This window comes from Cygnus atratus, chromosome 3 (assembly GCF_013377495.2).
Source record: "Cygnus atratus isolate AKBS03 ecotype Queensland, Australia chromosome 3, CAtr_DNAZoo_HiC_assembly, whole genome shotgun sequence".
Taxonomy (NCBI): domain Eukaryota; kingdom Metazoa; phylum Chordata; class Aves; order Anseriformes; family Anatidae; genus Cygnus; species Cygnus atratus.
In genome coordinates, this window is record NC_066364.1 from 86,829,089 (window position 1) to 86,851,751 (window position 22,663).

The 22,663-nt window shown below is 37.2% G+C and overlaps 1 protein-coding gene across 2 annotated transcripts in view; it reads left to right on the forward strand.

The window, feature by feature from the left end:
* BIRC6 (baculoviral IAP repeat containing 6) overlaps positions 1–22,663 on the forward strand; it is a 178,099-nt gene that overhangs the window by 22,379 nt on the left and 133,057 nt on the right. For both annotated transcript variants that reach the window (XM_035564936.2, XM_050709359.1), the window contains exons 7-12: positions 388–610; positions 710–870; positions 2,912–2,970; positions 4,302–5,699; positions 14,757–14,906; positions 19,368–19,593. In XM_035564936.2, coding sequence (XP_035420829.1) covers positions 388–610; positions 710–870; positions 2,912–2,970; positions 4,302–5,699; positions 14,757–14,906; positions 19,368–19,593 — 2,217 coding nt within the window. The remainder of the gene's footprint in view (positions 1–387; positions 611–709; positions 871–2,911; positions 2,971–4,301; positions 5,700–14,756; positions 14,907–19,367; positions 19,594–22,663) is intronic.

The window sequence follows — 22,663 nt, forward strand, 5'->3', positions numbered from 1 at the left end:
TGGGATATTGCAGCTTCTTATTAAGGCTACTTATAATAATACCTCATGGTATTGGAATTCTAATGTATGCTTTTTTTTTAATTCATGGTAATGTGACGAGCTACTCTCTGTAGAAGTTTTTTTCTGATGTATGATTTTTTGGACTAATTATGGGACAGATTCTTCCATTTGAATGTGACTACCCAGACACAAAGATCAGTGGCTTTGATACAGTTTGCTATTAAGAAATAGCAGGGAAAAATGTTTTAGTGAATTTCTTATATATTTGACTACAATACGGTTCAAATGGTTCAGTTACAGGGCTTCAAGGGCTGAGTTTGTATATGATGTGTATGTTTTTCAAAGTAAGAAATCAATTTTGATATGTTTTGTTTTTAATATGAAAAGGTCTGAACATGAGAGACATTCCCCAAACTGCCCGTTTGTCAAGGGTGAGCACACTCAGAATGTACCTCTTTCAGTCACACTGGCTACAAGTCCAGCCCAATTTCCCTGCACAGATGGCACTGACAGAATAGCCTGCTTTGGGTCTGGAAGTTGCCCTCATTTTCTAGCTGCTGCAACAAAGCGAGGAAAGATCTGCATATGGGATGTTTCCAAACTTATGAAGGTATACAATATAACTAATTTTTATTAACTGATTACTTCTGATTAAGCATGTCTTGATACACGTCAAAGATCTCTTCCGCTTTTTGTTGTTGTTTCCCAGGTCCACTTAAAATTTGAGATCAATGCATATGATCCAGCTATTGTGCAGCAACTTATGTTATCAGGAGAACAGAGCTCAGGGGTTGACTCAAGGAGACCAACACTAGCATGGCTAGAAGATTCATCTAGCTGCTCAGATATACCAAAATTAGAAGGAGACAGGTATGCCACTCTAACAAATTAGCAGTGAGAAATTCTGCTTTGTAAATGGTAAATGTTGTTCAGTTAAGTCATGTTTTGTGAAAAAAAAAAATCAGTATGGTTTTTTTTTTGGATTTTTTTTTTTTAATCCTTATGTGTCTGTACACAGTTCAACACTTGAAGAAAAAATCCATCTTTAAAGCTAGTTCCATTTTAGTCCCACTGTTTCAGCTTTTTAATCTCCACTAATAGAGATACCAAATCTTATTGCTGCTCTGTGCTGATGTTCCAGAGACAGAAGAGAGCAAGGAATACAAGTTCAGGAACAGCTTTTCATTTTAATTTTGGATTATGTATTTCAGGTTTTGAAAGCAAAGGGTACTTGCAGGCTTTTAGAATGTGTTTTTTTTCTGATTGCTTCTCCTTAATTTCTGCCTATGTCATTCTGAAGATAAATTATGTGGATGTGGTAGGAATTGCTTTCGTTTGTACTTTTAACGCATGCATACAGACTCTAAACGATGAGACAGTCCTGTCACAAGCTTTTAAACAAGTTAGAGTATATGCTGACACTTAGTTCCATGTGAGAATAAGCAATATTCTTTCATTTATGCTTCTTACAGTATGATACTGGAAACTCCTTTCTCATATTAATAAAAGTCAAAGAAAAGAGTGAATCATTATTGGAAATCTCAGGACAAAAGGTGTTTGTGGGTTCTTTTTTCTGAATGTTTCTTCTTAAAAATCAGTATCAGAAAGTAACAGTGCTGCTGCACACACAGGAGTATACATTTTTTTTTTAAGTTTGGTGTGATTCCTACAGCACTGAAGAGCAAATATGAAGCTTGCTGTTTTGAAGAGCATATGTAGAAACGTGGGCAGCATTAGAGGATGCTGCCTGTAGGCCTAGCAGCCAATCATTACTAACAGCTGCTGAAACTTAGGCTCTGACTGTAGCTTTAGGGCTGTAAACTCCTTGAGAGTTAAAGAATTAAGCCATTTTTAATAGGTGGTTAATGGATAGTACAATGATGCTACTCAAGACTAAGCATCTTCCACTCTACTTAATCTTTATGAAGTTTGCTATCACTTTCCCACCCAAGGGGAAGCTGGATGATGAAGTATTGAACCATTGCTGTCTTCAAGTGAAGGTTGATCAGGTTTGAATTTAAAAAGACTCTTTTTCTTGGGCCTGAGGAGAAAGCATCCGGTTTGTTGAAATGTGGCAATCTGACTGGTACTGAGAGTTATTATACCTGAAGGTGCAAAGGCACTGCTGTACTTTCTGTATGAAAAGGTCTCGTAATAGCAAGTCATTTTCTTCTATTAGGAAAGCCAGATGGGTTAAAGCTTCATGTATTCTTAGAACTACTGAATGGCCTGTTTCTCTTCAAGAGGGATCTTGACCAGAAACTGCTTCTATGAAAACATGACTCATCTGGTAGTATTTTTTTAAAGCAACGTGGTGTTTGTATACTGTTTCTTTAAGGAAGGGGCTCTGAGGAAGTCAAAATCTATTCAGGTATTTTGAACCATGGAGTGAATGCTCATAGGATGGTTGTTGGTAGCTGCTGTGCTGTGGGAGAAAGTACACATGAGTGGAACAGGACTACCCTGAACCATGATAGTTTCTGGGCTAGGTACAAAATTGCTTGGTAGAATTGGAAACCAGTCTGGCAGCTCCACCTTTCAGATACTATTTTGAGGAACTTTTGAAGAAGGTGTTGTCGTTTTTTCTAAGTATTGAATGTTTGTTTGCTTTTGTGGTTTGTCTGAAAGATTTCTGAGAACTGGCTTTCATTTTCATTCAATTTATGTCTGAATTACGGGGAATACAATAGTAGAATGAGGCAAATTGAAAGCCAGTCTACTGGCTCAGTTACTGAGGAAAAAAATCATGATGTTAGTGTCTGACATTCAGCAATGGATATACAATGCTGACTAAAAGAAACGCAGGATAATAACCAACATTTGATTCTTCTTAGCTTTTTTTTTTTTAATTTATTGAAAAATAGGAATGCGGCGACAGTGTACATGGTGTCATTCATACTTTTTTTTTCAGTGATGACCTACTGGAGGATTCAGACAGTGAAGAGCATTCCAGATCAGAATCTGTGACAGGTGGGTTATGTTTGCTCTGTATAGTAGTTCAGAGGTCAGAAAGAAAATTGTTTTTCTCAGGCTCTTAAGAAATCCCTGTCAAAAGCAAAGGATATGTATTCATAGTATTGGGGGGGGGGGGAAGGAAGAAAAAAAATGACCTGGAAAATAGTGCCAATAGTTAAGTCATTATTTGTGTGGTGGGAGAGAGTAGATACAGGAGAGAGAAAAAAAAATCACTTTGGTTAATAAGTGTCTTATTTGACAACAAGCATTGCTTATCTTGCTGTCAATAAAACACACAAACCAAGTTAAAGGAACTAACTTAGAACAGGAACAAATTAGAGCTGCACAAAACCCTTTAAATTCAGAGGACTGCTAGGGAAAGTTCCTGTATCTTGATTGTTTCTCTGTATGTATGGTCTTTGATAGAAATTTACTTTTTTTTCTCATCCTGAACAAAGCTTTCAAATGGAAGCAGTACAATGCTATGTATGGTGTTTGCATTATTTTCTTAGAGGTCTAACCAGAAATTTTGATGGGTGGGAGGATTGCGTGCTTGCTTTTCATAGATCGTTTACACAGCTTAGTCAAGAGCAGCAGGGAAGGAAGTAAAGAACATGTGCATGTGCGTACACACAAGGGAAAAAAGACTTGATGTTTTTTTCAACACAAGTATTTATGAAGATGATGTTTTATCATTTATGCTTCAGTCTTGTCTTATGTGGATTTTTCCTTTGTAATCAATTAAATTTTTGCATTACTTAATTGAACTCTTCCAATTCACTGTTATTCTTGCAGTGCTGTTTAATTTCATTAGGCCCATCTGAACTGTTTACAGTGTTGTGTTTTATAGTAGCTTAGAGAGCTTTTTGTATTGTCTGTTATGTGGTGGTAACTCAAAGTTTAGAGTAAAATTAAATGTTTTACAGCTGAGAGTGGAGAACGAATCTGCTGAGTTGCAGATTGTAGATGGTGCTGAGCTGTCTAGGAAGAGGGGTGGTACAGGGTAGAAAATGAAATGATCGGATTAGTTGGGTTTTAGTATGGTGGTCTAACCTGAGTAAAATAATTGTTGAAAAGGTCTTACTGTGTATCGGGAGAGCTATTGTCCTGTTTTCTTTACTATCACTGGTTGATAAAATCAGGAGAACCATTAGTCTATGTAGAAAGAATGTTTCTAGGCCTTTTCTTTTGTTTCATGACTAACAAGTCTTGAACTTACAGAATGTTACAACATACTGAAACTGTAGAGCAGAAACTTTTCCTTAATTATGAGAATAAGTCCATAATATATGTAGTGCAATTCCTTTTTATTTTAAACATATTACATTAATCATTTCTGTTTAAAGGGCATACATCACAGAAAGAAACTATGGAAGTCAGTCTTGATATAACAGCTCTCAGCATTCTTCAGCAACCTGAGAAACTTCAGTGGGAAATTGTTGCAAACGTTCTGGAAGACACGGTTAAGGATCTAGAAGAACTTGGTGCAAATCCCTGTTTGGCCAACTGTAAGAGTGAAAAGATGAAGGAAAAACATCTGGAACAACACAACATTCCCTTTCCTTGTTTATTAGCTGGAGGTCTCTTAACATACAAATCACCCGCTACCTCTCCTGTTAGCAGTAACTCTCAGCGGTCACTGGATGGCTTAAGCAGGACTCGAGGTGAGAGTGTCTCAGAACAGGGATCAACTGACAATGAATCCTGCACTAATTCAGAACTGAATTCCCCTCTGGTAAGGAGGACTTTACCTGTATTGCTGCTATACAGCATTAAGGAGTCTGATGAAAAAGCAGGAAAACTTTTTTCACAGATGAACAATATTATGAGTAAAAGTATGCACGATGATGGTTTCACAGTTCCACAGATCATTGAAATGGAGCTGGACAGCCAGGAACAGTTGCTGTTGCAGGATCCCCCTGTGACTTACATTCAGCAGTTTGCAGATGCTGCAGCCAACCTAACTTCTCCGGACTCGGACAAGTGGAGCTCTATGGTTCCCAAGCCTGGGACTTTGGTTCAGTGCCTGCGTCTGCCAAAGTTTGCAGAGGAGGAGAACCTGTGTGTAGATTCAATCACTCCTTGTGCAGATGGAGTTCATTTGTTAGTAGGACTGCGGACTTGTCCTGTCGAATCTCTGAGTGCAATAAATCAAGTAGAGGCCTTGAATAATTTAAATAAATTAAACTCGGCACTATGTAATAGAAGGAAGGGTGAAATAGAATCAAGTCTTGCTGTAGTGAATGGCACAAGTATCGATGTAATCCAACATGAGTCACCAGCAGATGTACCAACAACTCCTTTAATAATTCAGCCTGAACAGAGAAGTGTTAGCGGTGGATACCTAGTGCTTTATAAAATGAATTATGCCACTAGAATAGTTACTCTAGAGGAGGAACCAGTAAAAATCCAGCATATCAAAGACCCCCAAGACACAATTACCTCAATGATTTTGCTCCCACCAGATATATTGGATAATCGAGAGGATGACTGTGAGGAGCCTGTAGAGGAAATGCAATTAACTTCTAAAAATGGCAGTGGGAGAGAGAGAAGATCTGAGATTTCCACTCTTGGGCACCTGGTAATAACTACTCAGGGAGGATATGTAAAAATACTAGATCTTTCGAACTTCGAAATTCTGGCCAAAGTGGAGCCACCTAAAAAAGAGGGCACTGAGGAACCAGATATGTTTGTCTCTGTGATATACTGTTCGGGCACAGACAGATTATGTGCATGCACCAAAGGTAAGACTCTTTTAAAAAAATTTTTTTCATGCTTTATATTGCTGTATTTGGATTGTATTATAGAATGTTAGATGGTAGGCTATGAGTTTCAAGATAGTAATAGGCAAATGCCATTGAATTTACCTACAGTTTACTTTTGTTCTAGAGAGCAAGGGCTCCGTTCCTCCTCTTAAACGTGGATTTTCATGTCTAAAATGGGGATTACTCTTGGATATGTCCAGTGTACTGGTTAATGTTGTTGTTGTAGCATCACAGATCTGCTTAAATCCAAAGCAAAAGGATTTTTTTAATGTATTAATTTCTGTTCTGGAGATAGGTGTTTCAGAAAAATGTCTTCTGTATGTATTGGAGATATTCAAGACAGTAGAGAAGGTGATGCTTTTGTACCTTAATCAAGTGATAAGTTATTAAGATTGTGTCTACTTTCAGATGGGGCTGCTGGTTCTGCTCAGGCCTTTTTGCAATTGGAATTATTCTGTCTTGACTCTGAGAGCCAGGACCATGTATGCGGGATTGTTAAATCCTTTTTAAGAAACACAGTACATTTTGGGGGGGGGTAAAGGGCAGGTGGGAGAGGAGTCTAACTGAAGTCCAGCCAACTGCTGCTTCACAGGAGAAGAGCTGAACCTGCCCCTACCACCCTGAATTCCTCCATGCGCCCGTGTCCTTATCTAGCTTTCCGGCACTCCAATGCAGCTACAGTGGAAATGCTTAGTCTCTTTAAGTGATAAGCTGATGGGATGGTTCACACATCACAGAGGAACTCCCACCATGTTGAACTTTATCTCCTCTAGAATTTCAGTTGTCACATTTACACTTTCTCGGTTGCATCGTGTTAATTATGTAGTCTTCAGATGAGTGGCTGTTAAATCAGGCCTACTTGTTTTTTCTAACTGATAGTCTAGCTTATTGTAAAAATTTTGCCTGCTAAGGACTCTGTGTTTATCACGTACCTACTGTGAGTTTTGGCGGTGGAAACTTTATATTTATTTTAATATGATTGAAAACATTGACTGTTAACAACTAGTATTGATATTTGCAGATTGCCAATGGAAACATTTGGATTTATTACATTGTCCTCTTTTGGTAGAAACAGCTATTGAACTGTTTGAGCTTTATTTAATAATGCACGTTTTTTCCTAGTTAAAATAGAGCTCTAACCCAAAGATTAATTGCTTTTGAAAACTGTATGTATCATATAGATATTTCTTATTATATATCATTATTTTATATATATATGTATATACATGTCATGTTTTTACCTCTACTGGTCAAACATCAAATCCCATTTAAAAACAACCTTGCTAAGCATTTTCCCACAGGATTGTACTGCTATTCATTTAATTCTCACATGAAATCTATTCTGTCTGTCTTGTGTTTAAGGCTAATGACAACAGTTAAAGGACTTGCTGTTTCTGTGCATGCTATTTTTCCATCCAGTGTTAGCGTGTATGGTAATGATGTTGTTGCGTTTGGTATTACCTAAACCTGTTTTGAGACCTCGAATGTAAGACGCAGGTCTGTTGATCTGGGAGCATTTATTCTGTGTGTGTGTAGGAGTATTTGTCTCTTCTGCATTTATAATCACCACTTCTGTTACTGACTGGAGAATAGTTTGTCTTCCTCATAATAGACAAGGACATCATTCTGCTTTTTCAGTAAAAACCTCTTTATTTTTTTCTGAGAGTGCTATAGTGTCCATTTAGTAATTTATAAATACCTTTGCCTGCAAGTTCTTTTGTTCTTGCTGCCTTTAAGATGACTGGGATTCTCTTTTTGTTCTGTGGTCCTGTAAACCACAGGCATTCATTCCTCTGCCATCAAATTTCCCCTTTTGAATATAGTACTTCAATAACTCTTCAATTTTTTATTCATTGATTGTTCTTGCCTTTGATTTACACCCACCATGCCTCTATCTAGAACTTGTTTTTTTGTTCTGCAACCATTTTAAAATGAATTTCAAAAATATTTTGGTTGTTTAAACATCTTTAGAAGTTTTCAATTTAGTTATATATATATATATATATATTTATATACACACACACATTTTGGTCGCTTCTGCTTGTATAGTTTTTTCACTTTTGAGAAATTAAGTACAAAGTCATCACAAATGTCTAGGGACCAATATTCATTAGAAGTCTGGATTTCAGGATCTTATACAAGATACATCTGAAACCTTTGAGTCCTAGTATTTTATGCTGAAATTGGGAGCTTTTTAAAGAATGATCTGATCTTAAGTATAAATAAAAGTACTATATAAAACTCAGAAATACTAAAAGAAAGAGCAAACCAAAAAGCTCAACTATTTACTTAACTTATTCAAATATACACCAAGATTTAGAATGGAAAAACAATGTAAGGAATAGATTTCCCTTAACTTTCGTTCAGTCATAACCATCCTTTAATCCTGCTACTGTAAGTGGGTAAAATTGCTTCCTTATCTGCCAGATGGCCAAAAAGATTTATCATTATTTTATCTTAAATGCAGTTTTCTTAGGCTTCTTCCAAAATCCCTTTGCAGTCTTTGCTCTTCTGTTGTAACTGCCATGTAGGGGATGTGCCTGCACTCAGACCTTGTAAGGAAGATTGGTGTTGAAAGGAGAAGGGCCGCGTTCACCAGTGTTTTGAATGTTAATCCTAGCAAGTAGCTTGCAGTGCAGTGACGCAGGTGAAAATGTTAAGTAAATGCTTTTGAACAAACGTGCACTGGAAATGCTTGGAGGTCATGGGAAAAGTGTTCAAGAATATAGGCTGAGCAGTATATTCTTTACTATTTACTTGCTTAGGTGGTGGGAGAAGGTCCTTGAACATCTCCAAGTTCTGGATGTAGAAAAGCCAACTCTCTCTGCTGTTCCAGTAGAAGATGCTTGTTGATGTACTAGCATCCTTGGTAGATCATAATTTTCTCTGTAGCTGCCCTTAAGATATAACTGGAAAAAGATATATTTGTGTGAATGGGTGTTCCAGGCTTTGAGTGTTTCTATGTAAAGATGTTTTCGACTTGCATTTGACTTCAACCATCTTTGTGGGTTGGGAATAATTATTCTTATCCCACTTAAAAATATTGCACCTTGGTGTCAGCCTCAGGTGCTTCTCTGTGAAGGAGTGTCTGTAGTTGACCTCTGGGGCGATGTGTTGAAGTATATTCTTGGTTCCAGTTCTGTCAAGCAAAGAGTAGACTTTAATCTCTCTGTGTTTTGCTTTCTTCTCTTACCCTTGGCCAAGGTAAACTATGGTTAATATCCCTCTTAGCAGTGCTTTGTTATCACTCGGGGCTTTTAAACATTTTTGTATTGTGTCATTAATATGTAACTTGGCTTAAATTCAGTAGCATCCAAAATATTCTTTATTATTAAGCTATGCAGCAGGCTGACAGCAGTGGAGTGGCCTTCTAGTGGTACTTGAACTCTATTATCTGGTGTTTAAGAGGACCAGATATAATTCGGTTTGGATGGGTAAATTTCAAGGGCTACAGTTATCACTGCACTCTTTAAATCTGTTTTCATCTAATCATTTTTCCTTTAACTATTACAGGCCTACCAAAAATTGCTTAAGTAAACAGTCCACAGCATACATTCTACTATTATCTTTTCTTGGATTGTTTTGGGTTGTTTCCTTAGTCTTTCACTGCTACCGATGTTAGGAACTTCAAGGTCTGAATCCTTCTGAAGAAATATTATGAAGTAGGGAAGTGGGGTGGCATTTCAAATAAATCAAATGATCTCAGAAGTAGAAACTTTCAGGGTGTTGCTGGGATAAATAAAGCAAGTACTTTTCACTCAGACTGTATGATTAAGTAGGTGCTAAAATCTGTATAGTGGCTTTTGAGTGCTTGAGTACTTTCAAGTCAGTGAAGTATTCTTGGATTGTGCTCACCTGAAGTTTGCAATCTAATTCTTTCACAAATCTGCTTTTAACACATCCATAGCGAGCGAAGGTTTTGCATTAAATCACTTCCATATTGATTCGTCTTGAAAATGTTAGTATTTGGTTTTGCACTACAACTAGCAAAAGTCTCAACAGAAGGTTGATTTGATTGTTTTAAAAAATGATTCTTCAGTAATTTCCTAAATTAATTTAGTTATATTTTCAGTTTAATTATTGAAGTAGTTTGGGGAAAAGCAGTGGGAAGAAAAAAGTAATGTTTCTACTTGTTTTCATGATAAGAAGGAAGAACTTTACTGCTTTTTTATTCTAGCAATCCTCTTTTCTACCTATGTTGCTTCCCAGCTCCACTTGCAGTTGCATAACCAGCTTCTTGCACGCCGTATTTTCTAGAGCACATTGGATCAGTTCTGGTGGATATTGTCTTTTTCTAAATTACTCAAAAAAAATGGAAACTGTAGAAGAAGACCACAAACATCGTATGTAATTCATCCTGCACATTAATACCTTAGCAGTTGTTTTATATGTTCATCTATAAGCACTTTTTTCTTTAAATGTCTGTTTTGCCATGTTTTGGGGCATTCTTTTTGTGTACATAATTTTGCCAAGTTCTTGCCTGCGGTGCTGCGTTATAATAGGAGTTTTTGTCACTCTTCTTTGTCGAGGAAGTAACGATTTTTCAGACTACAGTTTGGTCTTGTCAAAAATGAGTTGTATATGCTAATATTTCTTGTAGCAAGCTTGACAGAACTGGATGGCACTTCCACACATTTGAGAACGAACGCCACCAAATCTTGTGCCACTCAGTTATAACAAACTTCTTGCTTTTGAGCTATATGGAGTGTATTTATCACTCTCTGTAGTTTTTTTTCCTGTTTTTGTTTTCATGTCTTATTTGTCTCTGTCACTAGGCTTTGTCAGCCTTGTACATTAGCATATCTGAAGTTGAGGAATCAGTCAAGTGTTTTCAATTTTCTGCCTTCAAAGGCAATTGGATCTAATGGGGATGGGAGGGGCTGAGGTTTTTTGCCAGGATTAGTGTTGGAAATGATCCTAAGGAGATCATCTTAAGGTCAGGATCAATTACACTTACCCTTTCAGAAGGAGATCAACCTGTTTTTGAGGTTCTTCCACACTGGAGAGGTAACAGCCCGTTCACGGAATTTGTTCTAATGCACAATGTCCTTGATGAATATTTTTTTCTGGTCTCTAGTCTGTATTATCTGTGCTGATTGGAGTCAGTTGTGCTGTCCTTAATTGACATGGCAAAGATCCCTACAAAAAAGGGAGTGGGGACCTCCAGCCATTTGTTTTCATCAGCTCAATACCTCCAGTTGTTTTAAACTTCCCTTTAAACTTTAAACTTTTTTTTGAAAAAAAGCATCACTCCATTCCCAAAAGATCTTCTCAGGTCCACATGCTTCTTGACCCAAAAACAGACACAGTAATCCTACAGATGTCTTTAAAGGAATTCTTCTTTTCTATTTAATATCTCTGCGCTCTGTACATACCGTCTGTGCATGTACACACTAGGATGTTTGCACTTTGGAGCAGGAAACTGAATCGGGTTTATCTTGTGACTCACAAGAACCTCTTTTACAGAACTGCTGGCTAGCTGATTTTCCTTTTTCCCATAATAATGCATTTAATTATTTCTTGCCTGGCATGGTAACTTTCACTCGTCTCTATTCAATTGCATTCTATTTTTTCATGACCCAGGATGGAATTTTACAGCTGAAATGTCCAAGAATAGAGAAAATTCTGTTAGAGTGAGGCTTCTGGGAAGCTTTCTTGGGGAAATTTTTCAGGTGTTTCCAACTAGTATGTGGGAACTAACCCTTCCTCCGAAACCCAATGGTGAGACAAGAAGGACTGAAGTTGTTTAGTGGCTGGTTGCCTGTGGTATGGCTTAGCATTCTTAATGCCTTTATCTTTGGGGTATTGTTTGGTTGTGTGCTTGTGTCGTGATAGCTGTCAACATCAGTGTCATTGTTCCAAGTTCCTGCCAGGATGCAGGATACCTTCAGTGTATCAAACACGTTGCCAAATTGGCTTTGGCTGCAGTGACCTCATCTCTGACATGTCTTCTAAGTTGTGCCAACACTGCCTTCCTGGAACTGATCACTGGTTTGATGGAAGGAAACTTGGGATTCATTTGGATGGATTTATGATTTTTACGTTCCATTTGTGTAACTAACCCACCAGGTTCTTAAGTCTGAGCAAGTTACAGATTTTAAATACAATTCAGAATTAAACTAGAGGCAGGCGCCGACCTAGTCTCCTTAATCACCAGTGATAGGACCCGTGGGAACGGTGTTAAGCTGAGGCAGGGGAGGTTTAGGCTGGACATCAGGAAGAGGTTCTTCACCGAGAGGGTGGTCGCACACTGGAACAGGCTCCCCAGTGAAGCAGTCACTGCACCCAGCCTGTCTGAATTTAAGAAGCGATTGCACTGTGCACTTAGTCACATGGTCTAAACGTTTGGGCAGACCTGTGCGGTGTCAGGAGTTGGACTCGATGATCCTTATGGGTCCCTTCCAACTCGGGATATTCTATGATTCTACCCATGTTTTAAATGTGTTACCTGCTGTTTTCAGGAAATATGGTGGTGTTGTTTTCTAATTATTCTCCTTTATGACCACTGAGAAAGTCAATGTGAGCTTTAATGTCTTCTTGCTAGTGCAACAGAAGCATTTGTCATCTCTGTCCAAAAGTGATACAAACATTGAAGTCTTCAGGTAAACTACTAATTACGATGTTTACTACTAGAATTAGAAAGTACCAGATGAGCAAGTCCCTTTCAGTCTGGTAGTATGTACCACGAGCCAGTAAGAACTCAAATAAACAAGTAAGTAAATAAATAAATAAAGCAAGGATGACAAATCAGCATTGACTTCTGTACAGACTTTTTTCCTGGCACTTGACTATAGGAGCTATGGTAACTCTACAACAAATAAGCATGCATCATCAGAAGGTCATCTTCAGATGTTCTGTGAGAACAACCACCTCTTTTGTGACACAGAAGCAAAGCCACCTGCAGGGTTTTGGAAAGCTTGCACAGGCACTAATTAATTTATAGGCTAATACTGTATTGCTGATGTTCATGATAAAGTTTTTTTACAGAAGCTTTTTAAAAACGACAAATAAGTGAGACATTTCAAGTTTAGCACAGAGTTTTTCTTGGAAGAGTGCTGGGACTTGCTCTTCCTCTTGTAGTACAGATAAAATCATAAGGCAGTTTTTTGCTGTTGTTAATTAGCAGTACTTGCTACTATTAGCAATTAGCAATTTATTGGCAGTTCATTAGCTAATGATCAATTCCAAAATGATCGTTGGTTAAAACAAAACAAATCCAACCATCTACAGATTAAGAGAGACCTTGGCATAACATTCCCTTAGACAAGCCCACAACTTCCCCAAGCTCTTCAGTGTCTCCTGCTCTGAGCCATACAACTGGCAAATGGTCAGGTCAGTCTGAACTTCCATTTCACTCAGCTGTGCTTATTTCCAGGACAGGAGATTCTCAGGTTTTGGTCACTGAGATCATTCTGATCATTGATCTTTGAACGGTAAACAGGATGGGAAAGAACTGAGGTCTGGCTTATTACCCAGTGGAGCTGAGTTTCTTAACATGTCCCTAATTCTCATTGTTTAAGAAAATTGCTATATGATTGTGAGCTATATAAACTTAATTGCTATAATTGTGAGCTATATAATCTTAAGGAAGTTCACTCTAAGCATTATTTACTAGAACTATTCTTTTTTTCTCCACTCTTGGCATCTGCTACTGATGTACTGTTCTGCATCGGGGGAGGGGGGGTGTGGAGGGCAGAAGAGGCAGTATGGGCTTCTTGGGCTGTAAGAAAGGCCCAATAGCAAATGGCTTAGTGGCTTAATAAAATAGCTGTTTTAAAGAGAAAAAATGAAAAGAAAAATATGGATAGTAAATCTTATGTCCCTTCAGACACTGGGAACCCTGTTTTCACGCAGTATCACTCTGACCCCCAGATGGATTTTCCCACAGCATGTAGCACTGTCTGCTGGGAGGTTCCTCCTTTTTGGTGATTCAAGCTCTAATAGTCCTCTTTTCATTCTGTCTTGTTAAAACAGTAATGTTATTAAGGCATTTTTAATGGGCCTTTCTTACTGAGATCCAGTAAACCTTGCACCATCTCTCTCTGTGCCTTTATCTCTGTGCGTTTCACTTCCTCCTGCTCCCCCAGTGAAAAACATGTACCTGCTGATTATGCTTTAATTTTGGATTTTTATTACCTACATTATCTCAAGTTTGTTTGTTTGTTTCAGTTTACCTGGATAGTTTGCCTAACAGGGTTTTTCATAACGAGTCAGGTGCTGAAGGGCATTCTGCTATCAATTTTCAGAAAAAAAAAACATGGAAGGCCTTCCAGGATTTTTCTTCTCTATATACATCCCAGTAATTAGGATTTTTGTGACTACTGAAACTGTTAAAAACATTTTTCCCTGACCTTATGTAAAATTGAGCATTTTTTCTCAGTGATTTCTCTGTTTACCAATGGTGATATGCGCAGATGAATTCTGTCATTTATAATGGGCACCTTCATTGAATGATTTAAGGATTCCACCAAACCATTTTGTCCACTGAATATTTTGTTTGGAATTGCCGTTCTGACTGTTGTACTGATCAGCATTGTTATTCTAAGTCTGATAAAAGATATGAAGAGCCCTTTAGTTAGGAGAGTTCAGTGGGAAAATGACTTGTTCGGTTCTCAGATATTGAACTTGGAAAGGAAATGTATGCAATGTGTACAAACCAAGTAGTGAAGGCCTTAGTTGACGTGATGGAACATTTTCTGTTTAACTCATGATTTGGGTTATGGAAAGCATTGCAATCATTACAATCGGAGTTTCTGCTGGGACTTGTTTAGTTAATTGCCTTTTATCCCCCTCTTCCCTGATATTTTCTTTCCCTTTATGACATTCCCAACTGAAATTAGTATTTTGGTAGGTCACCCTGAAAAATGTCGTAGTAATAAAGCAAAATGAGTTCTCATGTATAATAATGCCAGTTCCAGGTCCTATATAATTACAGTCATAATCATGTAGCACTTTGTCTGGAAGCTTGTCTTACGAATCAAGTTTAACTGTATGCCTGTCTAAATTTGCTTCTTTCATTGTCTGTGGCGATTTTAGGTGGAGAACTTCATTTCCTTCAGATTGGAGGAACCTGTGATGACATAGATGAAGCTGATATACTCGTAGATGGGTCCCTTTCCAAAAGTGTAGAACAGTCTTCAGAAGGCGCCAAGCCCTTATCTAACCCTTCTAGTCCAGGCATTACAGGTAAATTGTACATGTTTAAACATACCTAATTATAATGCTTTTATTATTCTTGGAAGTTGCATGGTGAAGTGATTGTGAGTTATTTAATAGCATGTTGTTTTATACTTTTTTTTTATTGCCCTGTGGTTGAGTTCTGTAATTTTTATGTATATTTGTCACTGCTTGTGTACAAGTGTAACATTTTAGCACTTCCTGATTCTCAAAAAAACCTGCTGTGTAACTGTTTTTCCAATCATTGCATGTTATCATAAGTAGGGCAAACAAGGAAAAAAAAACAGGTAATTGTGCAGACACTGAACTTCCCTCACAATTTAAATAGGCTTGAATTGCTTATTTGGAACAAAAATCATATGTTCATCATCTAAAGTTGTCTTAGCTTCATGCAGATGATGTACAGCTCTACTTAAGAAAACTGCAAAGTTTATTTGATAAGTATTGTCGCACACAATGAAGTTAATGGTGTCTATACTTAAAGTAGTGCAGTTGCTGTTGTGAAATAAACTTAAGATATTAACTCTTGGATTTCTGTTTCTTGTAGTTGATTTAGGTTGAGCCTTGCTCAAATTCTGCTGTCATTTACATATCAGTTTGCTTCCTGGAAGGTTGTCTGTCCTTGGACTGAAAGAAACAATTGTTTCTAATTGTCCAAATTCCATTTTTAGATTAAACATGATATTTAGGTCTTGTCTTTACTGCAGTTCTTGTACACCATTTCTGCCATCCGCTTCCTTTTGTAGTATCCTGGCCCACTTGGGTAAAACAGGTGTTTTGGTGATAGGTAATGTTCCTTTAAATAGTCAGCGTAAAAAGGTAGAAAAAGGGAGGGTCTCCTCCTGCTTGTAGGGAAAAACGGTGCGTGTGCAGGTTATGTGAGCTCCTGTGGGGCCCTCGTATCTTTTCTCAGTCCACATGAAGTATACTTCATTGTAAATAATTTGGCACTAAGACTTAACAGATCTAATTTTGCTGGTTAAGCCTGAGGAAGATTTGAGTCATGTTGAGGTTTTTGAAGTATCTTTCTTAGTCTAGCTTTTTTGTTGCTGGTGGTGGTTGTTTGGGGGAATTGTTGATGAGAGAACTGTAAAACTGTTATGTTTTTCATTTTGTTTTAACCTGCAGCTGTTGTTGATAGAGACACATTATTTTAGTTCAGTTGGGGTTTGGAGGTTTTGGTCATGTCTGTTGGGACAAAAGTAGGACTATGCAGGGAACCGATGACTCTTAAATTTGAAAAAAAAAAAAAAAAAAAAAAAGGAATCTGAAGTATGAAGACAAAGCAGTGGTAGAATGTCATTTATTCTTGCAGCCATGACTGTCAGAGAAATGATGTTTATTTTTTTTTGTGGGTGATGGTGGAGTGTCTACTGCAGGTGCAGAGGACAGAGAAGCTGGGAGGGACTGAGTGGCAATACAGGGATGGTTCTGGATAATGAATGGCATCTTCACTGTCACCAGTTTACTTGCTGTCTCTCTCCCCAAAATCCTACTTGCATCCAGCCCTATGATGTGTTGTTTTGTGCTCTGTTTGTAAGGTCCCTGGTTTTACTTAGAAGAAAGGGAAGGAAATCAAAAGAGGGATGGAAAAGTTGGTTTTCAGTATAAGATTATCTGTAAGCAGCAGTACAGCAGTTGCTGTCTTCTGCTCTGCACTGTGGCTTAGAGGACTGAATTTCTCGTGCTGTTCCTTTTTCTCCAAAGGAGCCATTCCTGAAGTTTGAAAACTGCTAAGTAATAAACTGCTATACATACGTGAGGGAAGGAAGGCTGTGGCTTTCTTCTGCACCTTTGTTCTTCTGGTAATGGCAAATAAAGCAGTAAAATCTTCATAGAGAATGTGAATATTCAGGACATAAATCTGCTTCATTAGATGCATTCCCTCTATAATAGCTTATTATCAGATTTAAGTGACTTCGACTCAGAGGGTAACTTTGACCAACCTGATGAATCAAACTGATGATAATTACCATTTAAATTCTGCCAGTAATGTGTTGGCAAATCTATTTATTTATTTTTAACTCTCCTTCTCTTCTTCATGCAGCCTTCAGTATAGACTGTGCTTAAATATGACCTAGTGCAACAGATTTACTTATGTGTGGACTTCTAAATAGTTACACATTTAAATTGCCCACAAGTTGCAGGTCTTCCTTTAAGCACTAATATAATTCAGATAGTGTAGTGTTGCTTGATCTTGGTCTGTACTTGTTCCCAATGAGATGCTGGAAACAGCAGTGGTCAGACAAATTGAGTACTGTTCTGCTGTGGTCTCAGGCTGAGCTCCTAGAAGCTGTGAGAAGTTGGATAATCATTGGAAGCCAGCCCCCAAATGAGGGGCTAGGCAGGAGGTTGAACCTAAAAGATTGCAGAGCTCTTAGTCTGAGCTACCCGGGTTACGAATACTTGTGCCCATAATACTGGAGTCTTAATGTGTGTGTGAGTGATTGCTGGGACTGTGCAAACATTCTCTAAAGTAATGAAGCTGTCAGAATGATAGGGTTCATCTTCAGGCGTTGTCCCCAACATCCATCACATCATTGTTGCTTCTCTTTTAATCCAGGTATGTCAAGAAGAAATGTTTTTGTCCGTTTCTTTGCATGTTTTTCAGACAGACATAGCTCAATAGAAGGATTTTTTCTTCTGGGGAACTGAACTCCTAGGCTGATCTGACCGAGCATAAAGCCTTAACCTATGTCCTATGTCACAGTTGGTGGCAGACAGCATCAGGCTGTTTTTAAGAAATCACTTTGGTGTTCTCTGAAACTGTAGCTAATAGCTACTGTGGTCAGGATAGAGCCCCCGGTGACAAGCACAAGCTTTTGTCTGTATATTGTACGTATTATATTGAGTATTTTGTTCATATGTTTGTTTCTCCACTGTAGGCATTCTGGAACAGTTGCATTTGCAGTTTGGCTGCATTTTAAAGGGTATTGTTTTAGAAGGAAATGTGTTAACACTACCAGGTCATACATCTTGATTAGGTTAAAATTACAATTTCCGTTCAAGGGAAGGGGTGTTTTTGTGGTAAAGTAATGTAAAATATGCCTTTTTTTTTTTTTTTTAGAAGCAACTCGGAACCAGTTTGAAACCCCTTTTCTATTTTACTACTAGTACTTCAACTTACTATAACTCATTATTACAGTACAATAAAAATCATGTAATTTTACAAAAGAAGATAATTTTCCAGTGCTGTCAAGCATACTTAAGTCTTTAATTTTTCAGCTTCAGGGCCTGATGTATATGGTTGCTCTGAATCTGTAACTGTTTCTTTTGGAGGGGGAAGGAAAGCAAATTAGAAAAAAATCCAATCTATTGAAATACTGAATTGAAACAGAGTTTGAGCTATGATCTCAGTTCTTGTTGCAATGTCACACAGTTAATAAGGTTCATATTTGGCAGTAAAAGATAAATAAAATCAAAGGTGTTTTCTGTATTATTAAATTTCTAAGGCATTTTTAATCTTTTCAGCATTTTCGCGCATCATAGGCTAAAAAGCAGAAGTTACAGCTTCTGCAGTATGAGTGAATTTTCTGCCTGACCCTGGGTCTCTCATCTTGAGTTTCTTCACTTTTCTGGAAGAATTGTGTGTGTTTTCTCCTCTTAAGCTGGAGGATGTGATCTTGTTGTTACTCTGATTTCACTCATGCTTGCTTTGCAAGATAGTCTCTAGACTATGCACTGAGGGTGTGGTGTTTCTTTTGGTGGTAAGTTTTCCTTTACAACCAGAAGTTTTTTTCTGAAACATATTTTGAAGAGAAAATGCTCGAAATCTAAGAAAATGGACATTACGCATATCTTATTTTCCCTAATATTTTCAATGTTTATGTTTGAGGAAACCTAATTATAGTTTAGAGTTCTAGATTATTATCCTGTAAACCTGTTTCCTCAGGGCAAGACTTGACTGTGAAGACAAGATACTTGTTTAGGAACGGCGTCTTTTAAGTGCATTATATAAAGCATGCTTGTTTTTCCTTTATTCCTCTTTTAACCTAAACTGAGAGCTTCCAAAACATTCTACTGATCTACCATAAAATAAGTCTGCATCGATAAGCAGGTGCCAAATCAGTGTCTTAAACAACAGTGATAAAAATATTTTGATTGTGTAGTAATTCCATGTGCCTGTTTTCATGGAATATAAAAGTTTAGGGGTTTTTTTGTGTCCACAAGGGTATGAAACTGTTTTAATCAGCTTTATATTATCAAAGTGTAGCCGGCTAATTACTTCTTGGGATGCTTCTGGCTGAATCTCAGACAGCATGCTCAGAGATCTCAATACTTAGTAAACTTACTCCAAATAAGTTAGCTTCAAAGGATACTGGCTTCAGTGCTAGCACTTTTTTTAATCTTTGTGTCACACAGACGTTAATTTCACTTATAGCAGTTTGGTTATATTTCAAACAGTTTATAGGATGTTCTGGGAAATAAATACATCTGTATAACAAATATGTATGTTCTATAATTATTCAGGAGTTGATCTTTTGGTGGACCAGCCATTTTCCCTTGAAACACTGACGTCCCTGGTAGAACTGACCCGTTTTGAGACCTTGACACCACGATTTTCAGCCACTGTCCCTCCATGTTGGGTAGAAGTCCAGCAAGAGCAGCAGCAAAGGAGGCATCCTCAGCATTTGCACCAGCAGCACCATGGAGATGCAGCTCAGCACACTCGAACTTGGAAGCTACAGACAGACAGGTAAATAGGGTAATGGTACAAAAAAGAATTGTGTGTATTGCTTAACTAGTGCGTGTAGTTGGTGTAATCACAAATTTCAAGTGATTTCATTGTTTTTAAATAGCGTGCAAGTTTAAGAGTGTGTGCTTTCAAAGATACCGATCCTTATTTCATAGTTTGCAAGGAAGCTCTTCATGCCGTAGTTGTTGTAATGGACCTTGAAACAAATTGAAAAATCACATTTTGAATTTGTATTTTTTATACAAGACAAATAATAATAATATATAATAATATATATATAATAATAAATATAGACAAGCATATTTTCCAGAATTAGGTATTCTTGTTGTTCTATAAAAAGTCTGATTCAGTCTTATGTATACACAAATTCTTAGCAATTTTTTAGTCAGAAAATGCAAGCTCTAGGTGCCAGAATGAATGTAATAGTTGTCCTAAACCACGTTGTTTATCTTAAAATGTGAAAATAGAGTGTGGATTTATATCTGCTCTTGTCAAGTAAAATTTTCTTTATATGTTAGATGTTTACTTGAGCCAATATAGTGCCTTTGCTGTGCTAAAATGTAGGCAATATTTCCATTGATATGAATTGTGCTGACTCAGTATGTGTATGAACTTGGAACTCTTCTGGGATTTTAGAAGCTGGAACAGCGGTATTGCAGTCTCCTTGAGGAGTTGGTTAAAACCTAGCTAAAGTAGTTTTGTATGTGTGTTTTTTTCTGAAAAATACTTGGAAAAACAAAGTTTAAATATGAGTTGTGTAGTGTGTTTTTGAAGAGAAGTCTGTAATAATGTACTACAAGGTATTTTGGGTTAAGTTGTTACACATCCATCCCACTGATGTATAAGTTTTAGATTTTAATGCAGAACCTAAATGCTCATCGAGTGGAAACAAAAAGCCCGAAGACACTAGGGGAGCTAGAGATCATATGTGAAGGGAAAAAAAGGATGTGAAATAAGTGAAAGCTAGCACGTGTTAATGAGACGTTTCAGATGGGTAAACAGGTCTGGAAGGTAAGGGTTGCAGGCATTCCAGGGCTGACACCTAACATAAACGGAACTTGCTTTAACTTAAATATTCATAAACTATGGCTAAAAACTTGCAGTACGTTATAGGTTTTGAAAGCCGTCTTTACCTTGTGATTTTGCTTTGCGTGAGTGAAATACTCTGTGCCAAGTGAAGGAGGGCCTTCCATGCAAAATAACTTCCAGTTACAACTATTGATTATCCAGTGTGTCCAGCAACGGTTGAAAAAGTAAAAATCTACCCAAGTGAATTAAAATATGAATAAAATGAATTAAAAAAAGAAATCTTACTAATATTTGTTGAATTAGAAGAAAAGTATTACTCCTGCTGCAAAGTAAAATAGGAATGTATAGAGGTAAAGTTGAAAATTTTGTTTTAGTAATGGAGAACTTTAACAACTGCCGAATGACACGTTTAGAAAATGATCAAATTACAGTCCCTTTGTAGGATAAAGTGTAGGTTCTTAAGGTTGAGAGCAAAGTTAGTTTTTAATTAAAAGATATCTGTGAAGAAACTTTTTGATTTCGGGGTTTGTTGACTTAATATGAGGTTTCTTTTATCTTTTCTTTGAGTGTCTTATGCTGATTCTTATCAAGATGCAGGATTACAGGCTTAGAGGGATGAGTAATGCAATTTGATAAGGTAGTTCTTCTGCTTCCCAAATAGCTAGAAGGAAATAAAACTATAAATGTGTTCCAGGGAAGGGCATTATGTTACACTTTTTCAGTCCTACTTTGTTACTTTTAAAAGGCTATATAACAAAGAAAAGTGAAAAAGCAGAATCTGATTTACCATACGAATTATCATCTAAACATCAATGTTTCCTATTCAGTGGAAATGTAACTTGAATGTTAAATTGGGTGAATTATTTTTTAAAAGTACATGAATTCCTAGTGTTTTTTTGCTAAAACAGTGACATCTGAGTGTCCTGTGTTTTTTTTCTCGATTTTTTTCAAATGTGGGAAATATCTTACGTATTCAACTTACACAGACATACTTTGAAAATAAGTGAAAGAAGGAAGAGTTAGCTATTCATGTGGTTTCCAGTGTTCATTTCCTGGAAATGGATGTGCAGCGTAGAGCTGAGTTGTAGTGGAAGATCAAACATTAATGAGATGTTTTAGAAAAGGTATGGAGAGGGATGTTGGAAAACATGTAGTTAGTTGTAAGAGTGATGGTACGTTTACATTTAGAACATAGTCTTGATTATGTGTTCTTCTTTTAAAAGATACTATAAAATTAGAAGGGTTCCAAAGGTGAGAAAAGTTGTTAAAGTAACTCAGGCTATCAGAGAAAAGTTACATATGGAGTGCACATACTGAAATATTGAGAAAATAACGAGGAAGTAAATGATTTTTTTGTCGTCTTTGAAAATTTGCATGATTGTAAGGATGTGCTTAACAGAGAGATGGGGAATTCAGAAACTGGTTAAAAGGGAGATTTTTTTCATTCATGACATTAGATTGTTCATTGCCACAGGTATGAGAAGATCTCTTTGGTACTGGAGATTAACGTGAGACCTACATGGAGGGCCATTATTCCCTATATGTCTTTTGAGAGATACTTAAAACTTTCTTTAGGGCATCTGCTACTGACTTGTCTCAAAAAATATTTCTAGAGTAGGCAAATTGTCCTTCTAATTTGGTATGGCAGTGTGCATCTTCCAGCACACCGAGTACAACAGGCAACTGAGACCAAGTGATTTTTACTCATTTCTCTGCTTGTACCAGAGGTTTGGTTTAAACTGGATGAGCAGAATATTACTTAGTAGTTCAGAAGGCTTTTGAATGCTCCTTTGAATGTCTCATTCGCTCCATGTTTTACATGACCCCTATAGGAATATCCAAACACATTTTAAAAAAAAAAAAAAAAAACTTCAAATTTCTGCCTGTTTCATAGTGGGCTAAATATCTTACAGAACAGAGGAAAGGTATGGATGATTTGGACATGGTTTTAGTGTTAATGCTTGCTAACAGTCTTTTCCCTGGAGTTGTAGGATGAATTTTCATTATTTTTCAATCTGAGTTTGTACCATTAGCTGAAAAT